This window comes from Sander lucioperca, chromosome 6 (assembly GCF_008315115.2).
Source record: "Sander lucioperca isolate FBNREF2018 chromosome 6, SLUC_FBN_1.2, whole genome shotgun sequence".
Taxonomy (NCBI): Eukaryota; Metazoa; Chordata; class Actinopteri; order Perciformes; family Percidae; genus Sander; species Sander lucioperca.
In genome coordinates this window covers 6,690,024-6,706,596 of record NC_050178.1, presented here as the reverse complement: position 1 = coordinate 6,706,596, position 16,573 = coordinate 6,690,024, and the positions used below count along the sequence as shown (strand labels likewise).

The 16,573-nt window shown below is 40.8% G+C and overlaps 1 protein-coding gene across 4 annotated transcripts in view; it reads right to left on the bottom strand.

Moving 5' to 3' along the window:
- Positions 1 to 15,766, bottom strand: part of iffo2b (intermediate filament family orphan 2b) — a 29,135-nt gene extending 13,369 nt beyond the window's left edge. For 2 of the 4 annotated variants that reach the window (XM_031301646.2, XM_031301647.2), the window contains exon 1: positions 14,686 to 15,766. In XM_031301646.2, the coding sequence (XP_031157506.1) occupies positions 14,686 to 15,161 (476 nt within the window). In that variant the 5' untranslated portion in view covers positions 15,162 to 15,766. The remainder of the gene's footprint in view (positions 1 to 14,685) is intronic. The other 2 variants (XM_031301648.2, XM_031301649.2) reach the window with 1 other exon arrangement.
- Between the last annotated feature and the right edge of the window lie 807 nt (positions 15,767 to 16,573).

Sequence of the window (16,573 nt, the reverse complement as noted above, 5' to 3'; positions counted from 1 at the left end):
TATATGTTTACTGGGTGAAAGCTGACATCTAATGACCGCTACTGCATTCCTTTACCATGGAGGACCATAAACACAGCCAAAAGTCGCTTTGGTATCACAACATGCGTCACTAGAGATTCACTTTCTCAACAAAACGCAGCCTTGTTTCCATTCAGGACCCACTCAATGTACACTGTCTAATTAGGGAGAAGTACTGTATCCCTTGGCAGGGCGTGCCAGCTCACACTGTGATTGAAGCATCTAAAAATGCTGGCAGAGCTGCTTCACTGTGTCCACAACATTCCGCCTGTCTGCCGCAGGACTCTTGCTGAGGTCGTTGGAGTTCACAACTGCATCACATCCTCTGCAGACACAAATCCGTTTGTCACAGCATCTGCACTCACTTGTGTTGTCACTTCCTGAGGAAACCACCACCACATCCTTTTCTTTAATACCGGAGGTGATAACTGGACAACATCATTAAATCGACCTACTGGTGGAGGGAAAGCCTCCCTGTGTCAACAATATGTCAAGGCCATTTATGTCATCTATCAAAGGTAATGAAATCATTGACACAGCAACTGCTTCCACATTATTTGGAGCAGCTTCAATTCAGCAATCCATAAAAGTCGAATGGAAAACTACCGTCTGTTTTAAAGACGCATCCAGATAAAAAATGGCTAATCCAAACAAAGATGACACAACCACATAGCAAAAGGATTCTATCTGGCCACTGGTTCTAGTTTTCCTGTACCTTTGGCATGACTCAGTCAAACGAACACACCCGGCGTCTCCTTACAAGGACAAAGACAGCAGGAGGGTTGGAGCCTGTGTCAACTCATAGACATTTGTCTACTGCTAGACACATCTTTTGTAATTTGGCTCTAATAAATCAAAAACTAACTGTGATGTTACAGATGTGTTTCAATTGCTGCAATAAACTCTGTGGTTTCTTTCCCATTTTTGGGAGGCAAAAATAACCTACAAATAGATAGTTAGCAAAGCCAAAATTGAATTATGGAGATTCTTTTAGAGCCACATAAAGATAGTATCTAATTTCCAAGCCCTGTACAGAATGAATCATCTTTATTTTGTTTTTGGATTATTACCCAATCTAATGAATGAATACAAGGTAATTGACTACTTCAATCAGTATTGCATAATTAACTACAGCAGCACTTAAGTAGCAAATGAAATGAATGAAGAAAAAAACCCGGAAAATTCACTTTTCAATGGATGCAAAAAGAAAAATACGTGAAAAACAGTGTTTTAAGAGGATACTGCAGTGCAAAACAGGGAGAAAAATGAAGTGTCTCTCATCAAATAGACATTTTCTTATACGATTTTTGTCTGTTGAACAACAGCATTCCTACAGCGCCTGCCAACTAACACTCCCTGCACTGTATGGTATGTCTGGGAGTTTGCACGCGAGCCTCAGTGTTTTCCCATCACTGTGCCAGAGGACACCACATGCACACATCCAAATCTGTTGCACTAATGTTCCTGTGCTTGATAGTTTTTAATGACATTCATAATTATTTAATCTATGAGGTTGATTTATAGCTGCCAGATTTAAAATGAGGAAATATTATATCTTGGAGGTGACTGTCAAATGAATCTTTATTATTTTAATGACCTGATGTTCAAGTCCCAAATATCTGTTGTGCAACAGGCGGTAAATACCAAAGGAGCATTGATTTTGCAGTAAATAGCAAAAGGAGCACAGGGAAAACTTTGAGGTGTGGTTGCGTATCATTCAACAAAGCCTCTGTTACTCATTGCAAATAAAAGTTTGAGTCAGACAGCACCCTGTTTAAACTATACCATGTACTGGAAAGTGTTACTTACTGAGTGGAATTTCTCAGTAACCAGACATCAAATTACAAGCTTAAAAACTGATCCTATGTATTAGAGCGGATTAACCTATAAACACAAATCTTTAAAGACTTTATTACAACCCTTTTAATTCATTCATTCAACTTCCACCCTCAAGTTTCTGCTATTCCTCAAACTATTTGTTGTTAACACATTTCTGGTGTCAAAATACAGTAGTGGTCCTTTGTCCTCATTTACCTTATGTTATTTTTCTAACAGTTATTTAGCCTACCAGTTATATCAATGAAGGTAGGCTAAATAACACAAACACCTCTCAGTATAATGCAATACAGTTCAACAGCAGCACAAACTACAACCTCCAAAAGGACCATAATGTTTAATCAACACCTCTCTCCAGGAGAGACCAATATTAGTTTTAGCTAGATGTACCTAATAAACTAGCAACTGAGTGCATATATTGATCTGTTTATGCGTGACTATATCCCCGACAAAAATACATACACAAATAAATACTTATTTTGGGGTTTATTTTTGTTCCAATGTTCTAACATGTTTACAAGTAATATTATTTTAATTTATAGATGTATCTGTGTTGTATAAGTCTAAAGTTATATACGGGTATATGGGAATGTTTTGCCCAAATCAGAGCATGTATGGGTTACTGGAGGTAACTGGAAAATTATTATCAGTTATATACAGTCTATTAGTAGCCTAGAAATCTAGATGCACCCTAGTGGCAGCAAATTTAATTTGCAGCCAGGGGGGTCTAGGAACTCTCTGTTGGCTTGCGAGCTGGAAAAACCAAACTCTAGTCAGGCCAATCACATCGTGTATAGAGTCGGTGGGCGGGCTTATGGCTGCTGCTGCTGCGAACAGCGTTCTTCTGGAAGACTTGGAGTTAAGCTTTTCTTTGAGAAAAGAACAAAGAACGGCACTGAAATCATTCTTAAAAAAGGAAGATGCGTTTGTTGTTTTGCCGACCGGATACAGCAAAAGTTTAATCTATCAACTATCTTCGCTCCCTTCTTCGTTGCTCTGTTTGGTTGTAGCACTATCCTATTGCGTGCAGAGGGAATTTGAAAGACAACCGTTTATCCTGCCCCTCAGATTGAGCCCTGTCAATGGTGAGTTCCCAGACCCAACATCTTGATGTGGGTCTGGCTTGTCGGACTAGTCTATTAGGGGTGTGCAAAAAAATCGATTCACATTTGAATTGCGATTCAAGCTCTACCGATTCAAAATCGATTCATAGAATTCCAAAAATCGATTCATATTTTAAAATAAAAAAAAAAATAAAAAATGGTATTGTCTACTGCAATCACATGAGAAAAGTCGTTTTTGAATCGAGAATCGTTTTTGAATCGAAAATCGATTTTGAATCGAATCTTGAGCTTAAAAATCGATATCGAATCGAATTGTGACATTTTCTGAATCGTGCACCCCTACAGTCTATGTTAACAATACTAATATGCAATATGCAAGAATATCAAATCCCAATCGTTAGTATACCTTACCCTATAATCCTCAGCCTACTTACACCTGATGTGTTAAATAACAATAATAATGCTTTTTTGTGAAGACACAAATCGTCATGTGCCTTTTCTAAAGCAAGGCTTTGCAAAATAGAAATCTCTCTCTAAACACTAAAGATTTTAATAGGGCCATTACAATTCATTCTCTTGAGGGCAGGCAATAGTAAAACAGGAAGTGTTATATGATAACAGATTGAAGAATCAATACATCTGGCTACATGCAGGACAAACACCCACTCAGCTTAGCTGCTCGTATGAAAAGAGCCCACTGACAGCTTTGACAAATCACATCTGAGTCCAGAGCGCATGTGATTCCTCCCATGGATCCCTATAGGTGCCTATATAATGTCTGCTCCATGCCACCAGCATTACCCACCCTCTATGTGCAATTATACAGTGTACAATCTAGGGCCATCATTTACTTTCAGAACAGATTCTTCCAATAATCTTAGGCTGATAGGAGGAGCGTGATGGGAAGAAGTATCTGTGGCACAGAGATGTGAAATAGTGAGCAATAAGGCTTTCCTGAGAGAGGGGGGAGGTATGACCAGTAGGTCCCCCATCTTCTCAAGCCATCTTGTGTCCATGGAAACCGTGCCATCGGAAGTGCATTCAAATGAATTCCTGGCTGGTCCGATCATGTAAACTGCGCACAGAGATGTCGGGCAGGATCATCGCTCACTGACAGATGATTCCTCTGCTTTATGTTCCACAAGCATGGCCAGACTTAAATATAGCCCTCCTAACCCAGACAGGACACAGACACCACCAGGCCGAGCAGGAAGAATGTCAGTGTTGCTAAGTGACCGCAGGCTTTTTCCCAAGCCACCATTATCATTGCCCCTTAAGGAGCGAGTAAATTGTGCTAGTTGCTAATACAGATGGCAGTATTTGTCATTGTTCGATTGATTTCTCAAAATCTTGTTTTTTCAAGAGGAGAACTTTTTATTTATTGGTGACATCATGGAGTACAAAAGCATTTTAAACACTCCTGAAAGAGGTGTGGATATATCTAATGTTATAGAATATTCCTTGTTTACCTAACTGTCTTATTTCTAAATGATGACTCTCTACTTAATTTATCATGATTACATTGGATCATGTGTATGTTACAGGTCTGACAGCAGCAAAAACAAGACTAGGAGTCTACAGCCTTGCATCTGTGAGGCTGTATTTGGGACCAGCGGTGCCAGCATGTTACCATGTTCACAATGATAATGCTAGCATGTTGATGTTTAGCAGGTATAATGTTTACCATCTTAGTTTAGATTATAACATGTCAGATTTGTAACATTTGTTAAATAGCAAAACACACAAAGTACAGCTGAATGTTCTGCGTTTAAGTAGTTTAAATATTGGACAAACAAAACTGATCTGATAATGGTGCTAGAAAAAAAGATCAGCGAAATCAAAGTTATACAATCCATCCACTGGGGACCATGAGCGTGTGTACCAAATTTCATTGCAATCCATGCAATAGTTGTTGAGATATTGAGATAAAAAACAAACACATCTACCTCATGGTGGACCTAGAGGAAAATGGATTAACAAAGTGGTACTTTTTTATAATGTATTCAACTCAGGGAAATATTCAGTCAAATTGTTAGCATGGAAATTCCCAGTAACTAGACCTATACATGCTGGAATGGAGGATGAAATGAACACAAGTATGATCAATGACACCAAGCCTCTTCCTTATAACCTACTGTCTTATGCAACTTCCAATAAACCAGGCTGGTTGAAGCTGAACTTCAGACCTTCAGGTTGTGAAATATGACTACAGTGAACAAAAAAGGTCAGCTTCGCTATGAAATATGAGGATTTCATCCTAAATAACTGGTCATTCCCTCCCCTTCTCTCTTAATCGGTCTGCAAAGCTCGCTTTTATCTAAAGGCTTTGAAAGTTGTTAGAGATAACTCTCACTAAGTATTTTTGGAGATGTTTTTAGGCCAACTAAGTGCAGTTTCAGTAGACAAGCTGGTACATTTTCCAGCAGAACAATGTCAGTTGTTACGCACTTTTCAAAGTGTGGGATGTAATGCATGTTTGGAACAGATTGGATAAAATAGCATTAACATTGAGGATGAGAGGTTGTATGCACTGGGAAATGTAATCTGTGGGTTTGATGAATGTTCTCTGTCTTAAACCAGACAATTACCTCTTAATTAAAGTTCTTGCAACAGCAGTATGTTTCTACACACTCAAACAGGGATGAAGCTTCTATAAGCTTCGTTTGTGTCAGGGGATCTTCATCAGTCATTAGCAGACTAAAACTTCATATGCCATCTACTGTAAATCCTCGCTCAATGGAAGAACTTTTCAACACTAAATGAGCCCTGAGAAGCAAGTTCAGGCAAAATAAACTAATGTACAACATGGGCTAGCTGCATCACAACAAGGCGGCAACATTAAAAAAGAAAAATACAGCCTGGACACAAATCACGTTTCTGACATCTTTTGGAACAAGGTAAGACTATGACAAACTGTTTTACACTGATCAAAGCATCTATCTAAATAGAGGGTTTGGTATGACACCAGTGGATCCTCCCTTGATGGACTGGCAGATAACCGGGAGCCAATGTTGTAACATGTCTAATCCTCCGTCCTGATCCGGCCCCATAACGTTGCCACACTCACTTTTCCCCGACAATATGGGTGTGAGCTTGACGTGTTTGCACTGCGCACATGCATTATCTAATTGCTTAACTCCCAAAGCCTGTCCTAGCCCTCTTTTCTCTGGCCTGAGGGTTGCTGATGCTTGGTTAGCTGTAAACCATTTAGAGGGGAGGCCAACACATAGGTGTTCACTGTTCAAATGTAATTACCACCCGGTTCCAACTAATAGGTATGACCTGAGAGCAACCTGAAAAAAATATTGATAATTGCTTGTCAAAGGAACTTATGTAAGTGTTTATAATGGCAACTTTTCAAACTGTTTAATGATAAATCTTTGTAGGGACATGCAAAGGTGTTGCCACGGTGAAACCACCCCAAACTTAATGGCTTGTTTAGAATGCTTGACAGTTAAATGTCTTTGCTGGCAGAACTGGCGGGAAGTCAAAAGAGTTTCTGTCAACAAGAGTTTCTTAAGTACTAAGTAAGAATGACTGACAAGCACATGGGAAGAGTGGGATGAGTTTTTATAACTATTTTTTATCTCATTATATACATATTATAAATAATATTGCTTTGTTTTCTCTCTCAAAACTCACTAAAAAGCAACAAACATAGATGATATTAACACGCAGGAACAAGAGTTCATCATTTGCTTATTAATGTAATCAGCAGCTTAAGGGGAGGGGGAGGGAGGGTGACAGAAAATCAGTTTTCTCTGCAATCTTCACTGCAAAGCGACCTCACCCCACATCCTACAAAGCACACTGTGCTGTGTAGTTGTTTTCCCACTGATGTCATTCTCTGCAGTCCACATTATAGTGCCAACATAATAGTTTGAGCCCCTGGCTATTGACTTAGCATATAGTACAAGTATAAAACATTTATCTGCACAAAACTCCAAAGGAATAACAGGTCAAAACAATTCACTAAAGAGATCCTTCTTAACAATCCTACTATGGAGGGGGCTTTAAGTTGGATGTTCTGGTTGACAAATGACTTGGATTTGTGAGATTCCCTGTAAGAGCACAATAATAGGAGCACAAACAACAGTCTGCATGCCCGGGCCATGTTAGGGTGGAGTTGCACTGGGAGTGACATTAAAGAAGAAAAGATAAAGAGGTTCACTTCTGGCACAAATCCTCACCGGCCAGGGTGTGTTAGGTCAAATTATGTGAGACATAATAGAGCTTGTGTGATCATCACTAAACAAATGTCTTTTGTATCTCTGGGTACACACACCTGGAGGATGAACCTCAGGAGTGACTATAAAACTGCACACGCTCCATTTGGAGAAAATCTGGTTTCTTGACCAAAATTATGTTTCAATTAATCACGTAAATAGAACTGAAACTACCCCGCATGTTAAGAGTGAATTGTGCTTTTGTTTTTTTACCAATTAGAGTTTCAGTAAATAGACTGCATTTATATAGTGCCTTAATCCAAGGTGCTTTACAATGTGGCTCTCAATCACCCATTCATACACATTCACAACACTGAGCACAGCGAGCTGCCATGCAAGGTGCTGACCTTTAGGGTTCAGTGTCTTGCTCAGGGACAGGAGGGAACAAACCCAGCAATTAACCAATCTGACCCACAAAGGTACAAGGGACAGGAGAGGGATCGGCAAGATGCTTCCAATTCATTGTAAAAAACAACAACATAAAAAACATGTCCAGCGGCCTGGAGGAAATTTGGTTTTGAGAACCTCAATGTACAGTATGTCATATATTTTCTTCTGCTTAAATGAGGTAGAAAATCAACTCTTTGAAGGATGTAAAGATGGAAAATAGCTATCGGCAGACTCAGTAAAGATGAACCAAGAAGGCCCTAAACCGATAAAGAGAATGCAATATGTGTGATACAAATGTACACTGAAAATCAACACAACAGTATTAAAGACCCAATCTGTAAATCTTTTGCTATATAAAATACATTTCAAACATTAGTGATATTAACAAACCTCTCAGTTTTAGAAAACACCACATGTGTTGGCTAGTCCACTTTGTTTGCATATGGATCACCAGTTGTGTCTTTACCATGAAACATTTTTTGCTTCTGCGAGAGCCATAACCAAATCGCTGCAACAGGAGGTTAAAGCGCTTCATCTCTCACTACATTAAGATTTCCAAGGAGCTCTGAGGAGAGAAACTGGGATACCTTAAGGACAAGCATGTTATAACGCAGACGTAGATTTATTACCCTGTGAAGACTCTCGCACGCCACCCTGCTATCTGACATTATATACTGCTCAAAGAAGTGTGTTTTTTAAGCTGCCTGGCAAAAAAGCATTTCCTCTGGAATAACAAGATTTTGAAATACAGTGGTTATTAAGTCAGGATGCTGTGTCAGCACATCCAGGCCTTTAGAATAGGTGCAAAAGCTAATCAAACTGAGCAGGTCTGAACAGAAAGGCAAATACACTAAATTATAAGGTGTAAATAAGGATTAGGTCTGATGATTATGGACTTAGCAGCGAGATTTACTTGGCCTATCAAACTGTACGTCTCCTGCTTTGCCTCAAGCCACAGCTTCTGCAACAATCCACCAAACAAAACCTAACGTACAGTACACTCTCCCTATGCAGCCTGTGCTTAAGGAAAGACAGGTGCATTTCTGCACTTTTAAATATGGCAATGCACCACTGCTCTCAGCTGTATCGATAACCCTGAATAATCAACCACAGCTGCACAGCACAGCAGCTCCAGACAAAAGCACAGAGAGAACAAAGGCACGACGAAGCAGAGGGGGAAACACACTCCTGTCATGGTATCGCCCAGATTTTCCAGTCAGATCAATACGGACATAGAGACCACTGTTCTGTTTCTTCTTGTCTTAATAATGATCTGGGTCCATGGACAACTATGTTCCTTAAAGAATGAGACTGGCATTGTTCTATATTTTTCTTATTGTCAACAAATCCTATAAAAAAAACAGAAAACACCAATAATGCGTTACTCTGTCTGTGGTGCTTGGGCTCAAACCACTGTTTATTTATTTTTTATTTATTTAATTAGGACAATGTACATTAATGAACATTTCTGTAAATGCGCCAGTCGGCTAATTTTCAACTGTAGTCCTATTTGCCTAGCATGCATGTCTTTATGGTGGGAAGAAACCGGAGCACCCGGAGGAAACCCACGCAAGCACGAGGAGAACATGCAAACTCCACACAAAAAGGCCTGAGACGACCTGGGTTCAAACCCAGAACCTTCTTGCTGTGAGGTAGAAGTGCTAACCACTGAGCCACCGTGCTGCCTTAACTGCTGTACTGGTTCCTACTGAAGATGTAAATCCTTGCAAACTTGTCACAAATATAAAGAATCAGATTGAAAAAAGCCTCAGTCATTGTCTAAAACAGCGGAGCACTGTAGTTTTTAGCAAATGTTTCTAAAAGGAGGTAATTAGTACATTTGTTGGGGACTATTTTTAACTGCGGAATAATATATCGTTGGTGTATTCCCAACCTTTTTGGCTTGTGACCCTTATTGCCAAGCTGCATAGGTCTATGAGCTGTGAGGAGTTCAGCCAGAGTGATGTTGCCTTCTCAGATTGATTCATTAACTGAAGAGATAAAATGCTCTACTATTTCACAAAAAAATACGCAGTTTTGAGGAAAGCCAGAAGAATGTAACATTTTGTGTTGCAGAAATATGCTTATTTTCTTTTATCCTAACTTATTAATCATCTCAGGACCCCTCAGATATCGTGATGGAGAACCAGTGCAACAGTGTGGCTCCTTGATGTGTTCTTGGACAACAATGGCACAGAAGAAAAAGATATATCTTTAAATGTTTCTACTGACAACAATCCAGGTTTGTAATGATGATGATATCTACAAAATTAATACTTTCTCCAAGCAATAAATAAAATAAAGACCTATAATGGTACTACAAATTCAAAAGCATGTTGTGAGGTTAATCAAAGTGCACCACACAGACAGGAAGAGGGAGTAAGAAATAAACAATATAGGCTATAATCTGGAGCTCAATGGTTTTAGTGAACTGATCTCTCTCTCTCTCTCTCTCTCTCTCTCTCTCTCTCTCTCTCTCTCTCTCTCTCTCTCTCTCTCTCTCTCTCAGCAGCAGGGAGTCTTCCACTCTGAGAGGCCCCAGTTCAGTATGGCGGCTGCATGCCAGGATGTGGTGCAGGGCTGGTTGGAGCCTCAGTGCTAGGTGACAGCTTAAAGAAAATCCCTCTCCTGAATAGACGGCCTGGATTATACAAAGGGCAGGTCAGCACCAGACAGACAGACATAGGCCGAAGAGCTCATCAGCGCAGCACGTTTGTTTGTGGGGAAATATGACATTTAAAACACAAAGCCTACAGTTTTGGCATCACGGTCTACCTCACCCTGTAATTAGTCAGTTCTTTAGTAGGAACAACCCTGAATCTTACTTTCAAAAGAGATGCTCAGCTCTGCCTTTCACTTCTCTTAATCTCAGGAAGACAGATCAAAGCCTCAGAAAAGCGTCTTCAGTGAATTCTCAATGCATTAATCCACACGCAGCTAAATTCAGCTGTATGTGAATTATTCATGCAGAAAGAACATGCCCAGGAGGACCCGAGACTGCACTATAGGTTCTGGTTCGCTCACATTGTCATCCAGCAGGACTGTTATTTGGCCTCCGTTAGCTGGATGGAATAATGGAATTATTTCTGAAATAAACAACCAATTAGGAGAGGCCACAGCACTGATCTCTGGTTCAAGTCCCAACTGGGGCGCAGGTTGTAGCTGTCTGATATGTCATTTAGCACTAAAGTATGTCTAAAACACTGCATTGCGCCTTAAAAACTGTATAATATAAATAATCCTAATCTATTTCTTTCTGTCTGTGCAATCGTCTTAAAGCTGCCTCCCACAGCACCTCCATTCCACAGAAATACATGTAAACTACAGTCATTTGTATACTGTGCTCTGTGTTCTTTGGAATAACCAAATAACCACCCTGAATACAGCTCTTTGAAAACGTATTAGCATATTAGCACAAGTGCAGCAACTGCTGTCTGTTAGTCTGTGCAGTAATCTGCATAATAGATAAAGCTGTCTGCAATATCTCTGCACCAACAGTATAACATGTAAATACTAAACAAATGTGCACTTTGCCTACTTGTCCACATGAAGGATGCTGTCACAGGCAGACAGGCACATCTTATATTCTTAATTAACATACAGTTGGTTGCAGACTGTTTAGTTTGTTCGTCAATGTCAGCCACTGTTTTCATGACATTTTTAGCACTATCGCATTCTGGTGGCAATTACTGGTAGAGACTCAGTAACCCCCAAGTGATACATTTCACAGTGATGCAAGACAGTGGCATAAAAACAGTGTGGATGAAAGCACTGGCATTGACCTTACCCATTTTCCCTTGCTCGTTCATTTGTCAGTGTGAGAGGTATGTAACCCCACAGTCCAGACACTGTGGCACTGAGTGGACACTCATATAAGCTGTCTGTCTGATTTATGCAGCCTATGCTTGGACAGAGAGAGAGGGACTCTGTGTGTGTGTGTGTGTGTGTGTGTGTGTGTGTGTGTGTGTGTGTGTGTGTGTGTGTGTGTGTGATCAAGCACACTTTTTCATTTGATAATATGAGATAAATCTGATAAATTAGTTAAGAATGTGGACTTAATCGGTTAAAGAGCTTTTCCAGATTCACAAATACATCCTGTAGCTGTGAAAGACCAAGACTGTTCTCTATCAAAAGGGTGTTGTATAATGGACCGTAGCTGTTTTGGAAATATAATCAAGGTCAATTAAGGTTTTTTGGAGCAATAAACTTTTCTGCTCAGAAAAACTGCTACTGTAATAACTGTAGAGGAAACATCTGAATGGAAATAAACAGGATGTTTGTCTACGACAAAATTGCACTTTTTCCACTTGTAAGATAAATCGATAGATTACAAAAAATACTGTAACCCCTTAAAAAATAAAGCCATCTGAAAAGGTACTCAAATGTGATTTTGTAACTTTTGTCTGAAGAGAGAAGTTAAAAAAAAGTTGGTACACAGAATAGTTCTTGAGGTTTTTTCTTAAATAACACTCATTTGTTGCTATAATGTTGCATAGGTTTATACTTGTTTACACTACAGTTGTTTAGAAGTTAAAACAGTGTATTGTTTTACTTTAAGCTACTTAAGGGGTAATTTAAGGGGAAAAAATTTGAGTTCAAGAGGTTAAAAACTTAAAATGTATTTATTTATTACATAATGTCATGACTTTCATCTTGAGTGCACATCCTGCCATCCTGTCCTCCTGTTCCTTCATATTTCTAGGCCCATAATATACCTCTTTATTGTTCTGGTAAATATATTTTAGCCTTTTTATGTATTCAAGCAGCCTCTGAACTTCATGAGTGACTGTGTTATAAACAACAATGTGCGATAAATCACACCATTTTGCCTCAGGCTAAGATAATAGTCTCTTGATCAGAAAGAGGAGCACTGTAAAATGACAGAGAGAAAACAACCGAGTACTATGAATGCAAGTGACCAAATCAGAAATGGACCAGCTGGCCATCTATCTCCTTATGTGTGTCCAAACTCGTAAAGCTTTAATAAATCACCAGGGCAGTGTGGGAGCACAGGGGGGGGGGCTCTGTTGGGATTGAGGATGCCTTACTAAGCAGTCTGCATGACACAGAGAGGAGGGGGAAGGGGGGTGGGGTGAAGGACGAAGGAATGGCCGTTAACACAAAGATTACAGACCAGAAAAGGCATGGCAGGATGGGGCTCAGGGATTGAATGCTGAAACGTGACTATAGTCGAGAGGATTTAAACTGGACAACGGAGAGAAAACAACTGGGAGGTGAACTTAACAGTGATGCAACTATTGAGCTCAGAGCAGAGAAGGAACGTGAAAGGCAGAGAAAGAGATTGATTACCGTGATTATTGGGTAATAAAAAGAGACTAGAAATATGTCTTGTTTCTCACTTCTCTAGATGGAAAATGTATATACTGTAATATAAAGAACATGTTTGACACTTTCATACTTGTGTCATTAAAGAAAAATGTGAACACACATAACACCTACAAAACCTATACTGATGTAAAAAAAATTGAATAAAACGTCTACTCAACAGCCACTATTTAGAGGCATAATATAGGCTTTATGAGTGAATGTGCAAAGTGCATTAGCTTTTTGTATTTTGCTAGCTAAAATCCTGATTACAAAGCATCTGAGATGGCTGTTTCAATGACTTATAAAGTCAAAAGCTCCCATTTTTGCCAAAGGAGGTCTAAAATTTTGGATTTCAGCTGCAGCAGTTTTTAATTTGGCTGCCGTCCCAGTCACCGGCCTCCATCTTCTCATGCAAAAATGCACAAAAAAAGGATATGCTGGTGTTACAGAGAATGACTGGACAGGATATCCAGTTTCCCAGAGGAGTGGGCGAGCACACGCATTCTGTGTCACTGAGTCAGTGCACTCCCAGGGAAGTCGGCGTTCGTCATAGCCTCACCGAGCAGACGGAGGCCTGTTAAAATGCCTCTCTGCTTGAATCATGGCAGCAAACAGAAGCAGGCGGCTGCTTGGCCTGTCTCCCTCCAGTAGCAAGCCAAGGGGGCCAGCAGTGACGTAGGTCAGCGGGGGACGCTGCAGTGAGTTCTCATGAATGTGTCTAAAGAACAACAATTGGAGGAGACTGAGCCATGTAAAGGAATTTCCTCAGAAGACACCGGATCTGATTAATTCACAATAATTGTTAAACGCTGAGCTCAGCTCTGATATCTTCCATGTGAAATACTACCTCATGTCTGTCATCTTTCCACTATACTGTCGGATGAGCGTCTGGTGACATTGACAGACCACACCCACAGCAAAAAGTCACACTGTAAGTTAGAAGTCACACAGTGATGGGCACATGAAAACAGCCCAGATCTCTCAACCAACTGAGATATAATTTCTGAATTGATCAATTCTGCAACCGCTTCAGTAATTAATTATTTGCAAACGTCATGAACTGTGAAAATGCCCATCAGGTTTTCCCTCAGCCCAAGGTGACGTCTTCAAATGTCTTGTTTTGTCCAGCCAACAGTCCAAACCCCAACGATACTCAAACAGAGAAAAGCAGTGGATTCCATTGGAGAACGTATTTTGTTTAAAAATGATAAACGATGACAAATGATAATAACTATGATAAACGATTAGGCCTAATCGATTATCAGAATAGTTTGCTAATTAATTTTCTATCTATCGACTAATCTTTTCAGCTATACTGTGAAAATGTTACGTGTTAAAAACGAGCCTATCTTTAAGAGCAATATTGATTATTTGTCTTGATTTAATAAAACATTACATTAGAACAACTTCTCGGCTTATAAACTGCTACATCTACATTCAATAAGTCAGCCCTTGAACTTCTGGCAGTGAGTGCCTGCAGTGTGGACTATGATGTAGGCTTAACCAGAAATCACTTAAATATTCAGTAGGCTAACATTTCCACAGAGGCTTTAAGTGTGTCTGTGATACATGTAATTAATTTCATTTGTAATCGTATTTCTGTGTATAGATGTGAGGGGAGTGATGATATTGGCCCAGAAAGGAAAAGGGGGCCCAGAGCAACATTCTTTCAGGGCCTTGTTACCTTCTTGCTACTCCCATGCAAAATTATTCATATATGGTCAAAATATAAGGATGTATCCATGCATAAAGATTGCCAGCTTTGCAGAGGAAATAATCTATCAATCAACATGCACGCTAGTTTAACATCTGTCTTTACTCACTTTTTCCTATACTCGTCCCTCTCCCGCTTGACTTTGGCCAACACGTTATACAGAGCCCTCAGTTCTGGGGTAATGGTGTCTATTTGGACCCCAACTCCGTCCGGATGCGACCACGATAACCCGGGCCCGCGCAGGGTCTCGAAGCGCTCCCCTTGCTTCCGGACGTGGGTGAAACTCCAGATGGTGCCCGGCAATCGGGAATCGGGGCCGTCCGTCTGCACGGCAACATCACGGGCGTAAAGGTGGCGGTACTGCGTTCTTAGCAGAGCTTGCTGCAGCTGGCTCTCCAGGAGTTTGTTTCTCCTCTCCAGTTCGTGGACTTTGGCAAGGAAGCAGCGGAACCGCAGGTTGAGGGTTTTCAGCACATGGATGTTGGAGCCCAGGTCATTTCGCAGTGCGCTGGTCACCGCGCCCGACCCGGTGGGGACGTTGCAGATCGGCCCGGGCGGAGTGTCGGAGAAAAACAGCGAGTTCATGTTGGGAAACAACAACACCCGGTAATCCAATTAAGGCTCTGTCTGGTTTGTATGCAGCAGCAACAACAACAACAACAACAACAACAACAACAACAATTGTTTCTATCTCTGCATATTCCTTCACAAGCCCACTCCCCCACGCAGGACGAGCTTCTCCTTACAGTGCAGATGCTGAGAGTGACTGAGAGGCTGGAGACGGGGTGACCATCACTGTCCCGCTGCTGGACTTTTCCCCACGAGATAGGCTATTGACATGGACCCCTGCAGCAAGCAAATAATAAACCCAGAAAGTCCTTAAGAGGCACCGAGGGCATTATCTTCTGAAGGAGCGAGAGGTTTGACGCAGACCGCAATAAGCACTGGTAGCAGCTGGCTACTACTTCCCTTCACCCTCATCTCTGTGTTTGCCTTTGCTGTGTCAGTCGCTGCTGATGCTGTGCGCGTTCATATAGCCAGCCGACAGAGGAAGGTGGTCCACCTTTGTCATTCCCCGTTCACTGTGGCTCTATCCAGTCTCCATGTGGTGCGGTAGGACGGCAGGATGAAGGACCGCAGAGCCCGGCCTCTCCGTGGTGTGCGCGGATCATGTTACAAAGTGCTAAACTCGGCACTAGCCAACATCAGCCCCTCCCACCACCCTCCCCCTTTTCTCGCTCGCACAGCGAGGAGAAGAAGCACATCCTGGCTGAAGGAGGCATAAATGGGCCTAATTAATAGGAAAACGTAGACTATAGGCCGAATAACAATGCATTTTCAATTAGGCTAATTTCTTTTAACACATTATTCAGGCATTATATTAGGGGGTTTAAATTGTTATAGGCCTACAAATGACTGCTTAATCTTTTCTCAAAATAAGAAGACATCACTAAGGCTACAAACTTTCACCACAATACCACTAGGCCTATTGATATTATAGCCTATTCATATAGCCTATAGGCTATGTTTGTATACTCTAGGTCTAGCCTACGTGTTGTTTTTAGGCTATTTCAAAGACAAACTTCCATTGCTTGTATGGGCAATAAAGTTTTTCAGATGTTGATATGGGGTGAATGAGGGGGATTGGGAAATGTTTTGAATGTAGCCTATGCTTGTGTAAGCTTTCTTGCCATACAAAAATGACACATTTCTGTAATACTGATGTTTACGGTCTATCCATTTGAGGAGGAAAGAAAGTCATATTTCTTAAAACTTTGTTACCAGAACTAGGGCAAATCTGTCCTGATGTCACTTAATGCTACCTCTCTGAAAGTAATGCCTCATGCTTAGGGCAAGAAGAGCAAATGTCTTGAGACAAATGTTACTAAGTCTGCAACATCTTTCTAATAGCCTATCAATTGAAAATGTCCAAATGGACTTTTAGACACAGGGCCACACTTCGATAAGGGCCCACATACACACATGGATCTTTGAGG